This window comes from Anastrepha ludens, chromosome 4 (genome assembly GCF_028408465.1).
Source record: "Anastrepha ludens isolate Willacy chromosome 4, idAnaLude1.1, whole genome shotgun sequence".
NCBI classification, from domain to species: domain Eukaryota; kingdom Metazoa; phylum Arthropoda; class Insecta; order Diptera; family Tephritidae; genus Anastrepha; species Anastrepha ludens.
The window spans coordinates 76,299,262-76,316,243 of NC_071500.1; the positions used below are offsets into that span (position 1 = coordinate 76,299,262).

The following is a 16,982-nucleotide window of genomic DNA, read 5'->3' on the forward strand; positions in this document are numbered from 1 at the left end:
TAACGCGTATCATATTCAGGGCTTGTACAACCACATTTAAATTCATCAACCCATCTTTCTTATGTACTAATTGATGGCGAACGTCCTTATACACTTTCAATATTTGTTCATAAATTTACTTTGCTTTTAAGCCTGCCAAAAATAGAAATGCAAACACTGCACAATAGCTGATTTTTTCCATTGTAGAAAATACCGTGACACGTCGATACGAATTGGTTTGTAAACGAAGAATGAACTGCAAGATTGAAATCAAACTTCACATACATTCATATGAAAAGTGTACTGATAGTCATCTTGCCAGTTTTCAAGAAACAGACATAGTTTAGGTTCCTGGGCATTAAAACACAATGGAAAGAGTCTTGCTATGACTTAGCTAAGCAATATGCTGACAGTCCTGCAATCATTGTATACATGTATAATACGTATAAACATGAAAATTCACTGTAGCACATTCTTCAGTCATCAGGTCATAGATAGCTTTACAGTTGTTACTGTTCGTTGGCACTCGTGCCAGACAGTTAAGTTTAGCCTGTAATTTCTGTAGAAGCTGTATACTATAGATGAAAAGAAGATGATATAGGTCCCCACAATATAATATAACATGTAGAAGTACGTTCACAAATGCAGTGATTAGCAATAAATCCACAAAAATTAATCTACCCGTTCACATGTGGCAGTTTAGCCGCAAAGTTGACAATCCGCTGTCAACACTGTTTTGAAAGGTTTTTCTTAATAGGAATTGGTTTGGTGGCATATTTCATTGCTTGTGGTTTGCTTAGTTATTATTAACGATAAGAAGAAAAGGTAAAGAGAAGCAATAGTTAATTTTGCTGCAGGTAATTGACAGCCGGAGGAAATCCGTAAACGACGTCTACTGAGGTTGCAGAAAATTAAGGCATGGGAAATTCGATAATAAGCATAACAGGCCAAAGCGTCTTTTCACACACGCTTTTTTCGAATTCATAATTAATAATATCCAACAAAAATTTTATTAGAGCTATTTCAACGAACCTCTTTTCTTTGCCGGTGTCGATTTTATTTAGTCTTTGACGTTTCTCCTTACATCCGTAATAATAACTGTGGTTAACGCAGACAACACAGGGTCGTACGGAAAAATATAATCTAAGACTATTTTACAATTTTGGATTCCGGGGGAGGAATTTTTTAATTACGGAATGGGAGTTAAACGCGAAAAGGTATATAATCTGTTATATGTGTTTCCTATAATAATATTAAAAACTACGCTGGTATCAAAATAGAACTTGGGCAGTGTGTTCTCCGCCGCTATCGTGTAGCATAGCAGTATATAGATGATTGGCACCCAATTTGATTTTTTAAATATATCGGGGATTTCATACCCACGATCACAAATGAAAAGTGCTGTAGGTAGACGTTCAACACTTTCGTTGCCATATTTCCTTTTCACGGGTCACTTCCATGTTAATGACAGCCTTAGCTTGGTCTCTGGTAGTGCATTAATTAGTTCATCATAATGTCTCGTCTGAGCGATAATAATATTTACACTAAGAAGCATCTAGAAACACATCCATGTATAATAAGTATACGCATGTGCATCACTTTCTATATTTTCTAGTGGCACATATTAAGCTATTCAATATGCTCATATTGCACGCGCAAGCACTCATACATGCAATTCGTATGTTTACCTAACTAGATGTTAACTCACTCGAAGGGGAGCTCTTTCATTATCGCCATAACGTCAATTTGTCATCCATCTCACCAGCCGTTAACCAACCATATCAAACTGCTATTCATTTAATTTCAACATAGCAGTTACGTGCAGCAAGTTTTTGAGTGAATTTCACTGTTTGCTGTGCAAAAAATTCTCATCGTCAATATGATTAATTCACTAATCAATTTTCATGCAATTACGAAAACTTTTCCAACGCTCTTAAGTGCACATTACCAGCGTCACGTTGACGAATTGAGATGCCATCAACGTTGAGCGACAAAACACTCACACATTAGCCACCATACCAACCCAACAGTAGAATTTGGGGCAATATCCGTTTCTCAATTGTTATCAAACTGCTGTAAACGGTGACTGTCAAAGTACAATACACAATAATTATTGGAAAAGTTAAGCACCCTCACGGCTTGTTCATATTTTTAGCTCACATCAACATATATTGACATCAAAATAATGAGTGGATAAAGGGTCATCCACTTTTTTTACAATTCGCATTTTGTTCATATAAGTTTCATTTAATTTAAACTTTACATATAAGTTAAGCTAGAAATGTATGTTATATTAACGAACTTTTTGCAAAATTGGAAAAAATTAAAAGAAAATATTTCGTCAATTGTTTCAATGAGTTTTCGTTTATATTTAAAATTCTGACTGATACGCAAACCCCTATCAGTAACAGGTCTAGCTGAACTAGCTGAAAAGATTAAAATTTACCTTGAAAGGGTTCTCAGGACCAGTTTTTTGAACCATCATTACATTTTTTTGTCAAACAAATCTGTATTTCCGCGTTAATAGGTTCACCTTTTGTAAATTTGATGTCGTGTAAGGCTGCATGGTAATTTGCTATTTTTAGGGTACAAGGAGTGTTATGTTCAGATTTTAAAGAGTTAGAATCAGAATTGAAGAGTAGATTTAAAGAGTTAGAATTTGAGTAAAGAGTTAGAATTGGAAAAGTACTCGTCTCACAGCTTTTTATAGTTTTTTTAACCACAAAACGTACTGATATTTTTGGTTCAAATATATATTTGTATGTGCAAATTACGTGATTTGCAAAACAAAAAATTATCTGATGGACATAACACGGCTACACAAATTCCAAATATGTACGATCACTATGATAAGTGCAGTGTTCACATCTGAAAACGCGTATACTTCAAACCATTTTGGAACACAAACAGATTAGGATGGCTAAAACAAACATTTTTTCTTGATACTATCCCCTAAATTTGTTGATTGGGCAAAACAAATGAAGCAACTATTTACCCATGTCGCCAACGCTTTGAAAATTACCATTGAACTCCCACGGGAAAATACACTTTTTGTAAATTTGGAATAAAACATTTAAAGATTAAAAATATTTAATGTTTTCTTTTAATTTCCCTTCACATATATCAAAGAATTGATAACCTATACTTCATTTAAAAACAATTAGAATAGCAGGGTGATTCAATAAAACCGCATTTTACATGACTTCAGCCTGTGTATAATTTATAACGCGAATGATTTCGTTCTTCAGCTTTGGAATCATCTCGGGCTTGTTAGTATAAGACCACAATTTTCTCGTAGAACCTTGGAAAAAATCCGCTATTGTCAAATCGTAAGATCACGACGGCGATTCGACCTTGTTGCTTCTTGAGATAATGCGTCCTGGTAGCTTCGCTCACCATCGTTTCATGCACTGAGTACCAAGTGGTATAATCCTATTGAAGACACGTATTTTCCAAACCAATAATATAATATAATATAAAGCAGAGAAATAAAAAATAATAAATAATAAATATAATATAATTAAGGCCATAAAAAGTTAGTTATCATGTCACGATGACAAGCACCGTAACAGCGTTACCGACACCACATTCGAAGAAGTCCGGTCCGATGATTTTGCCAGCTTAAAACTATACCTAACAATAACTCGCTGTGAGTGCGTAACTTTTCTTTTGAATGACATGCTAGTTTTCATAACTCCAGTTTCTTCGAATCTGTGCATCAAACGGCTGTTTTTTGACTCAGATGGTCATTTGTTTTGATCGAAAAAATCACGTAATGTAGAAAATACACTTCTTGTTGAATCACTTTAACGCCCTCTCCTATTGAGTATCGCTCCATGACTAAGTCTTCCAATGCCTCTACTACCAACTGCCTGAAAAAATTACTATATCACAAATAATTGCTGTTAAAGATTTATAGGAGAAGTCTATGGGAAACGCAGATCCTCAGTTCTAACCTCTTATAGAAAGTTATTCCAACACTTAATGGTCATAATTCATATAATAATAATTTTTATGTTCTTAAAGTCCTTCGTGGGAACCTTGTGAATGTTTGTTCCCAACTGGTAATGATTAATTGAAATTATGTTTAGCTCTGTAAAGTACGTAAATTGCAATCTAATTTCACTCCTTCCATTATTTTTCATACTTAATTGCGAACACTTTAGCTTTGCTGCTGGGTTTCTATGCATTACATACATCGAGTTATAAAGTGTTTGTAGATTCTGGTAAGCCACTTTTTAAACGAAAAATGGATGAAATGGAAGAGAGAGCTTCACTAATTAAAGAGGAAAAGACAACTGACAACATCGCTGCTGAGCTTTTGAATTGAGTTGAAATGACCAACGGGCGCGGCTCGAGGCCGAAGCTATAGCCAATGTCTTACTTTACGCCAGTAGTTGTTGTTGTTGCTGTTGCCAACCAAGCTGGGTATTATCGGTTATTTGGGATAATGGGAAAAGTTTTTGCAGCTGCAGAACTTGTTGACAACGAACATGAGGCGTGCTCATATAATAAAACAACACCAACCGGGCTTTACCAGCAAAATGTGTGCCATGTAGAAAAATATCAAAGCTGCCACTATCGCGGTCCTCAGTAGTCTCATGCTCATGGTCATAGTCAGAGTTTTTGCCCAGTCATTCATACACACGTATACATGTTTTGAACTGAGTTTCAGTTCAGTTTAAATTTGTATTTGCTAACGAGTTGTGCAGCCACTCAACGCCTTCAATCTGCACCAAAAGACCGACCCTTGCTCTCACACTCATCGTAGTAATTGTCTGCTGCCGCTTAATCAGCTACCCAACACGCTAAATGTTACAAATGAAGTGGAAGGGCATGCATACGTACCTCCTATGTTCATAGCCAACCACTCAACTAAGTTCAACACAATCGCCCAACTACTTTACTCCTACAATGTGATATTCGTACATACAAACGCACATAAACGAAATCGCACGGGTAATCATTATGACGATCAGCGGCACAGTAGCTCAGCAGCACAGGCAGCATTTATTTTATTTTAATTGAGACATAATAGTTTACTGAAAAGTGACAAAACTTAATGAAACTCCTCTTCACGAGAATGAACACCGCTAATGGCAATTCGCATTTTTCCGGTCGAAGTTCTTAACGCTCTCTCCTTGGCATTCAATGTCCTCCCAAGTTCCCAGCAACGTTTGCTTTTCTTAGAGAATTATATATGTATATGTAAAGAGTAGCTGTAATGATTTTCAGTATGACTAATGGGTTAGTTTTCATACCGAACTTTTTTATTTTAATTTCAGATTGAAGACGCTATGCTGATGTTTGATAAGCAGACCAATCGCCACAGAGGTAAGTGAGCAGGGCCAAGAACATGTTGGCTTTTTTTTCATTGGTTATAATGAAAGTTTAAACAATGTCTCTCGATTGCTTGTAAAGGGCCCGCCATCTATCGTTACGGATTTGAACTAGGTATTATTTGAAGAATGGTAACACTTAGCTGTCATCTGATTTGACAGAAAATTAGTTTTATTCTTCCACTGAACGAAAATGGTTGTGTATACGCTCAAAGAACGCTGGGAAATATTGCGACATTACTTTGAAAATCATGGTAATGTTGCAGAATGGGTACAAAAATTACGTACGGAAATGGGAAGAAGAAAAGCACCGAGTGAAGCGTATGTGCGTTACTTTGCGAAAAAAGTAAGAGAAACTGGGTTGCTTATTGACAAACCAACGCGTGACCGACCAAAAACCGTGCGTACACCCGAAAATATTGCTGCTGTGGCCGAGAGTTTTCGTGAATCACCAGGAACATCAGTTCACCGTCGTTCTCAACAATTGGACATTTCGGAGACATCATTGAGACGAATTTTGCGTAAAGACCTTGGTATGACGCCGTACAAAGTCTAAGCCAAGAGCCATATGAATGAAGTTGCGTTCCATCATTAACCGGAAGAATTGTACTTCAAAATAAAAAAAAAAACAGTTTGGCAAAATATTGAGTAGTTTCTTTTTTATAGCATTTTTAATTCCGTAAAGTTATATGGCGGACCCTGTATATATCAAAGATTTATTGGTTGAGCTGGCCACCTTCTAAGAATATAGAGAAACTGAGTTCGGGATTCCTTTTAATAGTTTCGAAATAAGTGTCGTCAAAAATTTATAAATTGAGGGCGCAGAACGCACTATGAAACGGAAAAATATGAAAATGAAATGGAATATCCCCAAAAGCAATTTTTTATCACATAAAATCTTTTATCACAAAAAATTCAAGTTATTGCCCTTTTAATAGTCAAAAAGTTTAACCGTTCTTTATACTTTACAAGTATGTATCTAGTCTGTAAGGTTCATGTAATCATAGACATAAATAAACAAGTAAATAAATAATAAGAGCAGCGCGAAAGATTTGACGCTACCTTATTGGAAGTGCGGGCCTCTTAGATTTTCTAAATTCTAAAGAATTCCGAATGGCAACGAATCCTAGAAGGAATATTATGAGCAATCTCTTCTAAAAGAACAGGGCACTCAATAGAGCCACTTATGAAGTTAATGACAACTGAGCACCTAAAAAGGATATTCTGCCCTCAAGTGTAGGATGGCTAATTACTTGGTAACGAGAATAGTAAGAGAGTAATGGTACCGAAAAATTTTGTGAGCGAAGAGCAAATTTTAGAAAAAATTTTATTCCACCTGTATAATTCCTTCTCGCCCCTTTTCCACTAATAGACTAACAAGAGCCTTGTGCATATGGTTTATATATATATATATATAATTGGCGCGTACACTCTCTTTGGTTGTTTGGCCGAGCTCCTCCTCCTATTTGTGGTGTGCGTCTTGATGTTGTTCCACAAGTTGAGGGAAATACAGCTTTAAGCCGACTCCGAACGGCAGATATTTTTTATGAGTAGCGTTTTCATGGCAGAAATGCAATCGGAGGTTCGCCATTGCCTGCCGACGGGCTTCCGCTATTAGAAAAAAACTTTTTCTTAATTTTGATCTTTCACCAAGATTCGAACCTATGTCCCCCTAATCCCGAATGGTAGTCACACACCAACTCATTTGGCCACGGCGGCCGGCTATGGTTTAGACCTTTGTAAAATTGTACAAATATAATTCGTTAAGCATTGCTATCATTCGACATTTATATATTGATTGAAAACACTCTTCTCTTCATAAAGATGCCTTGAGTTTTCCTGATTACGCCTCCTTTGGCTTTTGCAGTTTTTTTTTAATTTGGATGGTCTTTGCAAGTGGAAAAAAATTGGCGGAAAAGTTAAGTTACAAAATTATAAATTTTTGAAATTAATTTAAAACCAATTTAGCGAAACAATTCATTCGTCATATAGGCTTTTATTATTTTTTTTTTTAATGATCCTATCAGCAAGTTTAATTTCCACTAAGAATCAAACTAAATTAGAGCCGATGCAAGCATTGAATATCATGTGAAATTACGCTCATAAATAATCGAATGGCAATTGTCCAATAAATAGCTCAGATTAAGTGAAATAAGATGTGCCCTGGCACAATGTTGGGAAGTATTGAAAATTTACTTGACTTCCAAAACTGCAAAAAACATTGAAAATTCGATAGAAGAGAATTCCCTTCCGTGCAATTTGTGTATCAATCAATCGAACAAAGGCATCGGTATGACGCTACTGCAAGGTCAGCCGTGGAAGTCAAACGATAGACGGTCCATCCTGTATTTAGCATATTAATCATTAAGAATGTAAAAATGTTAAAACCTATCACAAAAGCCTTAAAGATTTAATCATCCCGGAGAAATACTCTTTCTAAATTAATTATATGCATTTATATACAGTCCCCGATATATACAGAATGCCCTGCCCTAGATTTATCAAGGTTTACAACTTTGGTGAATAGGAAACCATCTGATCTTCTCAAATCTGTTAATATCAATAGCATCATCAAATTTCTTAAATTGTGTAACATCAAAGGCATACAAGTGGACATACTACTAAATATATTTAATTTTTTTTTCTTTGATTTTAGTATTGTGCTCCAAAGGTCCTGATAGCCAGCGCTTGTTCTTATAAATGGATTAGTTATTTATAATTTCACCTATGTACACATGTATGTATGTACCTATGTGCTTGTATCTGCCTGAGTGAGGCAATTTATTCGTCACCTGGCTATGCGTTTGTTATACGAATATGAGAACACGTATAGCCTTTACCAAGCCCTTTTCTTTTCTTAATGCCTATATACTTTTCATACGCTCTGTTACCTTTTTAAGTCCACTTTAATTTGCACTTCCCTTTATCCAACGCACCATGCATATATCGTTGATGAGCTTGTGACCACGACCAGGTGCTGAGTTTGTTAAATTTTTTAGACCACGTGTAAATAATTGCAAATCTCAACTTGGGAGTATGCCAGCTGGGCCGTACTGGTCGTTTCGCTTCTCCGGCTATTTTAATGATGGCTGTGTTGGCTTTTGTAAACAGTGTGCATGTACTAGTACGAGTATGTATGGCACGTGTGTTTTAAGTCGCCGGCTGAAGCAACTGCACTTTTCAACCCTGTTTCCTGTTTCATTTTTTTCTTTCCCAACCACAAACTGCTAATGTAGTATTTGCTTCTGTTGCACTAAGGAAGTGGCACTTTTGTTTAAACTGTTCGCATGAAAAAAAAGAAAAGTAGATGAAGTAGTATTTGAGTTAAAGAATAGTCGGCTATGTATCATGTTCCGCATCTTTGGGCCCTTAACTTTGGTAAAAACTATTTCTTTTAAATCCATTTTATTGACTTAAACTTAAACAAACCCACCCGGATTACATAAGCAAGAAAATATTGCGAATATTTAGTTCACGTATTTAGTAAGTAATTCTCATCCCATTAGTTCATTTAATGAGACTCAAAAAGGTGAATACAATTATCGGATAACTTTAATAATACTCAAATAATTTTTTTTTATTTTAAGCTTATGCTTTTAAAATTTATCGCAACTCATTTCCAAGCCAAAAAATCGATTAAATAAATGCCGTTGCTTTGAAATGTTCCATCACATTTGGCTGCGTTTCGGGCGATACGCTGCTATTCGGTTCGAATTTTGTATTTTAGCTCTTCTATGCAATTTGACTTCTTAGCATAAGCTTTAGTATATTTGAAAATCCCTACAAAACGCAGACTATTAGAACTAAATCTAGATATCTTGGTGGCCTTTCAGAATGTTCTTTTTTTCCTTCCTAAGCATAGCACTAAGTTCGCATTTCAAGTGAAATGGCTGTGAAAATCCATACAAATTACTTTGCCGTGAAATATATGTGATTTTGGTATGTATCTCACGGCAAAGTAGTAATCAGTCCATGGCATGAATGGCAGGAATATTTCTTCGCACCTATTTAAAATGCACATTTCGTTTAAAATTGAGCGAAAACTGACAGTTTGTTTGCGAGTGAAGTGCTTGAGTTCGAATACTCCGAAGGGATCAAGTTCCACAGCTATGAAGCTAGTACTAGCCTTTACGAAAAAAATACTTTGTTGAGCCTGAAGTGTTGCAAGAGAGGGGTAGTTGGAATCAGACGTTTTCCATACCGTTTTCCCACAGTCGCCCTAATACAAGATATGCTAAAATCGTCTCGTAACGATCACCGTTGACTGTCGCGCTAGCTCCGAAGAAAAATGGTCCAACGATGGTTTTTACGAAAACAGTGGCGAAGCCAAAATGGCAATTTTGTTTATTGACAGTGTCAAAGAGTGTCAAATGCGTCTCAACTGGTCGATTCATTTAAGCTGGCTGAAAATGGGGATCTCGTTTGCACAGTGAAGAAAATAGTGCCTTGTTGAAAAAACCGCAACTGAGCCTCTCTGCTGCATTGCCCGATTACTGCAGCATATCGAGACTAAGTAGTTTCGTAGATAGCCAAAGTGAACCGTTACTATAGCTATTCTGCTTCAGAGGAAGCAAACATTTGCATTTTTCTCTTGGCCGGCCTTTCAACCTCGTCAGCATTAAGTCAAACCATACCTCTCTGTCTGCCTTCCACTCTTTCAGAACTTGCTTTGCTTTCATCTTTCACCAATATATCTTAAACGTATAATAAATTTACAAGTGTTTGGCATATCAATGAGTTAATAACGTTAAGTACAATAAAAAAAATGCATACGACAAAAAATCTGAATCCATTACATTAAAGCTTATTTTCTTTTATGATTTGAATATTTATTAAAAAATGTCCCGTTTTGAATAAGGCCAGTGACAGTTGTTGCTGTTGCTTGAGAGTCTATGTTTCCCATACTCGGAGTCACTTAAGTAACGTATTTTGCAATTTTCGTAGCTGTGTCTCCAAGAGTACTATTTCCTATAGCCACTTCATTGTGTCTTGCAAGAGAAAACATACCTAATTCCAAGCCTGACAGTTCTCCAATGCTGGTAAGAAATGGTTTGCCAAACTCATAAACTTGCCCTTGATAAGCCCCTACAATAGTTAAGGTAGTGAACAGCGACATGTATTGTTCGGTTGTATGTTTAAAATAGCCGCGTGCTCCCGTTCCCATCAGTGTCCTGTGAGAACTGCGGTTAATCTCGCGATGTCGCGTCCATATTTGTTATGGTCAAGAGAACATGACATAGGTTGGTAGTACGTTCCATCGCCTACTTGCAATGCTGTAGCAGTGAGACTCTAGTTCCACCTTAGTCTGGCTTTACTCAACTGAACTTACCGGTTCCGCTTCGGCCAAGCACCTTTTTTTCTGAAAAACTCTCGTTTAATTTGTTTAGTGGAAAAAACTTGAAATTATGTATTTAAAGGTAGTAAGTAATATATTTTTCATTGGTTAACATAACACATTTTCCGCTCACGCCTAAAAAATGCGCGAAACCCACCAGATATTTATTCGAGCAATTATTTGTTGCACTAAACAAGTAAGTTTTCTATGTTGTAGTTAAATTTTATTTAATGTTGCCTGCACGCACACATACAGGAATTCATCATTCGAGTAGTGAGGAAACAAACTTTAAAACGTATGAGTCAATCCGTATGAAACTGGATATTCAATGCGAAAATCCGTGCAAAACTTATCCGCAGCATTGGCGTTTGGATTATTTTCATTGACAGGTAACGTTTCACAACCATCTGGCCGATACAAGTAAACAGAATAACTACTATTTGTAGGAGCTACAAATCAACATTTCTGACGTTTTACAAAGTTTTCTCTTTCACAGATTGTCCTTTGTGTTCCTAATTCTTATCTTTACCAACCAATGCCACGCAATTACTGCCTAATCCTGTTGCCTAATTTAAATGCACTGACATTTGCATATCCAAAACAAAAGCATTATTTAAATTTGTGAGAAATATTCCTTGATGTTCAATAGTAGATATATGTAGAATATACATAATAATATACATACAATACAAACACCCAAAATGAGTGTAAGACCGAGATCCTCCTCCTATTTGTGGTGTGTGTCTTGATGTTGCTCCACAAATTTAGGCAACTACCATACAGTTTTAAGCCGACTCTGAACGGCTTTTTAATGGTGAAAATACACTCGGAGGTTTGCCATTGCCTGCCGATGGACATCCGCTATTAGAAAAAACGTTTTCTTCATTTCGGTGCTTCATGGAAATTCGAACCCACGTTCTCAGAATTCTGAATGGTAGTAACACACCAACCCATTTGGTTACGGCGGCCAACCCATTCGTTGGCAATTACTACGGTTTTATTTACATTGCATGTTTTTTGCCCCCAATGCTTATTTCAGTTCGAGCTTTAGTTTGTATTTGAGCAACTATATACGTTTCAAGTACGCATATCCTAAACTCAAAGGACTTAAAGTAGAGATCAAAAGAGAACGTGGGTCCTGCACCTTTCCTGTTTTTAGACCTATATTATTTATTAACCTCTCGTATACTAATTTAAATCAGTCCTCTCGCTTAAATAAATAAAACCCATAAATACCAATAATTTTATATGTTTTTAGTTTTAAAACTTCATTTATATATTATATGTATATTAATGACTATTTCCCTCTTCCTACGAGACAAAATGCCGCCATCGTATAAGAACAACTCTGCTAAATTGGAGAAGTAGCATTTTGCTGTGTTCATAATGGTCAGTAAAAAGCTGGTATAAAAAAAATTATCCACCGAGTTATTATTATTGTGGTTCATATCTTCTTCTACTTTCTATATAAAAGTATGTTTGTTACATCATCACTGGAGAATGGAAAATGATGCCATCATCTGGCGGTTCCTTCCTAAACAATTACCTTGCAGTGTTGAGTACTGTTATTTATTCTGTTAGGTCCATCGAATATTTTACGAAAAAAAAGGGTATGGCTATCGCAATTCCCAACGATGAAGCGTTCCAATACCAGCAGCAAAGAGACGGTCTGGATAATATTTTCATTCTATATATACGAACGTCATTCCCACTGGACGGTGGACTTGCTCGACCGTTTGAACTTAACGACCGCAAGCAATACCGCTAAGAAGTTTCTTCGTGGCATGTGCTAGTGATCCAGCGTAGAATAAAAACATGCAAGTATAACAATTCAAAATCAAATCGCTGATCAACTGTATTCATATTCGTCGATCGATTGGGTTACTAATTGCTCAATTTGAAACCTGAATTCCTCAATCCCTGAACCAATCTGACTCAAGTTCACTGCTAAAAGGCTGATTGATGCACAACCTGATTGAAGCAACGACAACCATAGGAAGTTCAAAGTGCTCGAAAGTCGGTAAACCAACCGACGCTGTTCGGTTTCTCTCCGCCCAGAACGTTAAAAAATGTAGATTATCATCACTTTATTGTTTCTTGCCCGGACTGATTTTTTTTTTTTTCAATTCACATCCGTTCAGGGAAAGATCCATTTAAATGAACTCTTCGAACTTGCAGGCTGACTCACAGACAGCTCAAAGCAGAGAAGAAAAAGAAGATAGTAAAATTGCAGGGGGCTGGTAAAAGTTTGCAAAAATTTGTACAAGTCACATTAAAATATCACTTCAATATTTGATTTCAAAGAAATAAGTTAATCACATATATTTTAGCATTTTCTTATAATAATATTTAAAAATCGATACGTCAAAAATGCCGCACGGCACCTCTCCAATAACTTGATAACATTTTCACAAAAATGGAAACCTTGCTGGCGGAAAATTTTAAAAGAATCTTCCCGAACTCTTGAATGCCCGAATCACACGGTAAAGTGAAATACAAAGCTACAAAACTGCAACACGGTTGTTGATGTGTAAAAAATTTTTCTCACCTTTAAAAGTCTCGATAAAGCCACAAATTACGGATTCCTAGTTTGGTGGGAAGCTCTTTCGAAGGGATATTATCACTAAACAGGGGAGAGTGCAAAGGACTGCTTGTATTGGCACCACCGGAGCATGTAGAACTTGTCCCAGTGCTACCCTGGATGTAGTGCTGCCCTGCAGAATTCAAACGAGGGGAAAATCTGTACTGATGCTGCTAACTCTACTTTCACTTACGGCTCCAAAAGGGAATCTAAATCAGCCAAATTATCAATTTCCTTAAAACTGCTGAATACTGCTAGTGTTTTTCAGTCAGCAATATTTGCGATCCTGCAGGCATGCAAAATGCTTAGGGAACGTGCGAGCGAGGGAGATATTAACATTTTTTTCAGGGAGTCAAGACGTGATCACGACTCACAACATTTCTCTGATCTGGGATCCAGAACATAGAAACATAGAAGGAAATGAAATTGGTGATGAGCTTGCAGGAAATGGACGGCTGACTTGGTCTCGGAGATCTCCTGCCAAGTTATCGGCATACCCTTGACTTTTGTTAAAGCGGAATTGCAGAACTTATTCCTCAGAAAGCGCAGAAGAGATGGAGCCACATTTCTTCGTGTGCTATTTCGAAAATTCCTTGGTCCTGGTATAATAGTCGCAGGACGCTGATAGTTTTGGAGACTCGTTACCATTCAATTTCCAAACTCGTAGGAAAGCTCGGTTAGTGGACACGCAGAAAGACAATGTTTAACATTAAATAACTGCAGAAGCTGTGGGGACCTTTTAGAGAAGGAGGCTGTTAAACACTTTCTCTGTAAATGTTTGGCAGCAAGACGATTAAGGTCACGGGGCGTTCATTTCCTTGATAGCCTGGAACAGTGCTCCAACCTAAGTCCCATCAATCTTCTACATTACATCAACAGCTCTGGCTGGCTGTAGATATCTGCTCGTTGGAGGTCTCATAATGGTACCAAAACAACGCTTTAGAACTACTTGGGGAGTGCCAGACTGGTATTTCAACCATTTCACCCACCTACCTAAAATTTTCGATACGATTCAAAACGAAAAAACAAAACTATTTTCCTCAAAGATACATTTTTAGTTTCCAGTTTAATGGATTTTTTCAGTTCTCCTGGGTACTTCCTAAGGGGTGGACACCTTAGTGTATTTCTTTAATGAATATTTTTCTAAATATTTATTGAATCGCTTTTCTGTATTGCTCTTTGTTTATAATGTATATGTACAATAGCTTCTCATTTTATGCTGCCTTTAAAAATATTTTGAATTTAAACCTAATACTTTTGTTAACTTCTACTTTCAATCAAAGTTAAAAATTTAATCATTTAAAAGTTCGGATTTTCAGTTTCCCTTTGTATTTTGCTTTCTTTTTGCGCCACTAAATGAATCCACACATATACATGCAGAGGAGAAGTATATAATAGGACTATGAATAAGTTCGTGCGGTTTTACAACAGATGGCGTAACTTGATTATTATTCCATCGATCCACATTTCCAAACATTCATTGGAGAGCTACTGTCGTAAGGCACAAACGTCAGTATAAGTTTTTTATTTGAAGCGTAAACAACAATATTTTTACCACACTTGAAAATGTCGAATTTCGTGCCAAATAATGTGTTTTTGCGGGGAATTCTTCTTCATTATTTTAATATGAAGAAAAAAGCAGCCGAAAGTCATCGTATCTTGGTGGAAGTTTATGGTGAGCATGCTCTATCTGAGCGAACGTGCCAGAAGTGGTTTGCACGCTTTAAAAGTGGTGATTTTGGCTTGGAAGACGAAGAACGCGAGGGTGCGCCGCCAAAGTTCATGGATACCGAATTGGAGGAATTGCTCGATCAAGATCCGGCTCAAACGCAAGAAGAGGTTGCAAAAACTTTGGGAGTTGATCAATCAACCATTTCCAAACGTTTAAAAGCCATGGGAATGATCCGAAAGGTAGGCCATTGGGTGCCGTATGAATTGAAGCCAAGAGACGTTGAACGCCGTTTTATGGCATGCGAACAACTGCTTCAACGGCACAAAAGAAAGGGTTTTTTGCATCGAATTGTGACTGGCGATGAAAAGTGGGTCCATTACGACAATCCAAAACGTCGGGCAACGTATGGATACCCTGGCCATGCTTCAACATCGACGTCGGCGCAGAATATTCATGGCCTGAAGGTTATGCTGTGTATCTGGTGGGACCAGCTGGGTGTTGTGTATTATGAGCTACTGAAACCGAATGAAACGATTACGGGGGATGTCTACCGACGACAATTGATGCGTTTGAGCCGAGCACTGCGAGAAAAACGGCCGCAATACGCCGATAGACACGACAAAGTTATTTTGCAACATGACAATGCTCGGCCACATGTTGCACAAGTGGTCAAAACATACTTAGAAACGCTCAAATGGGATGTCCTACCCCACCCGCCGTATAGTCCAGACCTTGCGCCATCCGATTACTATCTCTTCCGATCGATGCAACATGGCCTGGCTGACCAGCACTTCCGTAATTACGATGAAGTCAAAAAATGGATCGATTCGTGGATTGCGGCAAAACCGACCGAATTTTTCACAAAGGGAATCCGTGAATTGCCAGAAAGATGGGAAAAAGTAGTAGTAAGCGATGGACAATATTTTGAATATTAAATTTGTAACCATTTTACGTCAATAAAGTTTCAAATTTCGAAAAAAAACCGCACGAACTTATTCATAGTCCTATTAGAAAACGACTGAAATTTTAACAGAATAAATTGAATTGGCTCTGGTAAACACTACCAAACAGTCAGCAAGCCTGCAGCCCACAGCACCGGAGAATTTGAACACAGAACTTCTTCCTTTTATCACATACGAATATACTCGTATGTAGCCGTTTTTGTTACCTTTATTGCTGTTACTGTTGCGCGTGTGAACATTTTTGTCAACAACGTTTCAATGCGATAGCTCACTGCTGCGAATGTTTGCAGTTATTGCCAACGGTTTTGCACATGTGCAAAAATTCCCGCAGGGCATACATATGAATGTTTATGAACTTGTATAAATGTAAGAATATATTCATATACAAACATACATTCTATATAAACCCATGCAGTATTTTGGAGCAGCAGCAAAAGCATGCCTACCTTTGCAAATATTCAGCTGGCAACTCATAAATGTCTTTCGTTGCAATCGCCGCGACGCAGTTCAGTGGGATTCATTGTAGCGGAAAACAAAATTTTAAATTTTAATATAAAGTGTCCTTGACACCACAGCACGTCCTGAGGCCGAGGTGCCAGTCTATACTCGTTTGCTACTCACCAGCGCGCTGTTATTACACAGTAGGGACAAACAGGAAACGAATGGCTTACAATTGCATTGCTTCACCTATATCCCCTTACTATTCTTCCGCTGAATTATTCTTTTTCGCACAACGCGGCCATCTCCGGTTCAATTTAATATTTACTGCCCTCTATAGCTAACTTTTTCCCAACTATGTTGTTGTTATTATTGTCATTGTTTCATTGCATTTATGTGTCGCTAAAACGTTGAATGAATGAATGTCCGCTACTGGGAGTATGTAGGGGCAAGGTATAGGGTTGTGGGGAGTCAATGAATCGCTAGGAGTTCTTGGGGCATAAGCTCATGATTTATGAATGGAATACTTAAGTTAAATCGGTTCTTTCGTATATCTTCCCATACCCCATCAATTTATACTCTTTTCCCTTTCCCCCTTTTTTGGGTTTTTAAACTTTTGAAGTTTATTTCAAATTTTCCATTCGCTTGCTAACTACGCCTTCCACCTTGTATGCCA

The 16,982-nt window shown here is 37.3% G+C and overlaps 1 protein-coding gene across 2 annotated transcripts in view; it reads left to right on the forward strand.

The window, feature by feature from the left end:
• The first annotated feature begins 5,266 nt into the window (after positions 1-5,266).
• LOC128859874 (RNA-binding protein Musashi homolog Rbp6) overlaps positions 5,267-16,982 on the forward strand; it is an 84,813-nt gene continuing 73,097 nt past the window's right edge. For both annotated transcript variants that reach the window (XM_054096999.1, XM_054097000.1), the window contains exon 1: positions 5,267-5,313. In XM_054096999.1, coding sequence (XP_053952974.1) covers positions 5,277-5,313 — 37 coding nt within the window. In that variant the 5' untranslated portion in view covers positions 5,267-5,276. The remainder of the gene's footprint in view (positions 5,314-16,982) is intronic.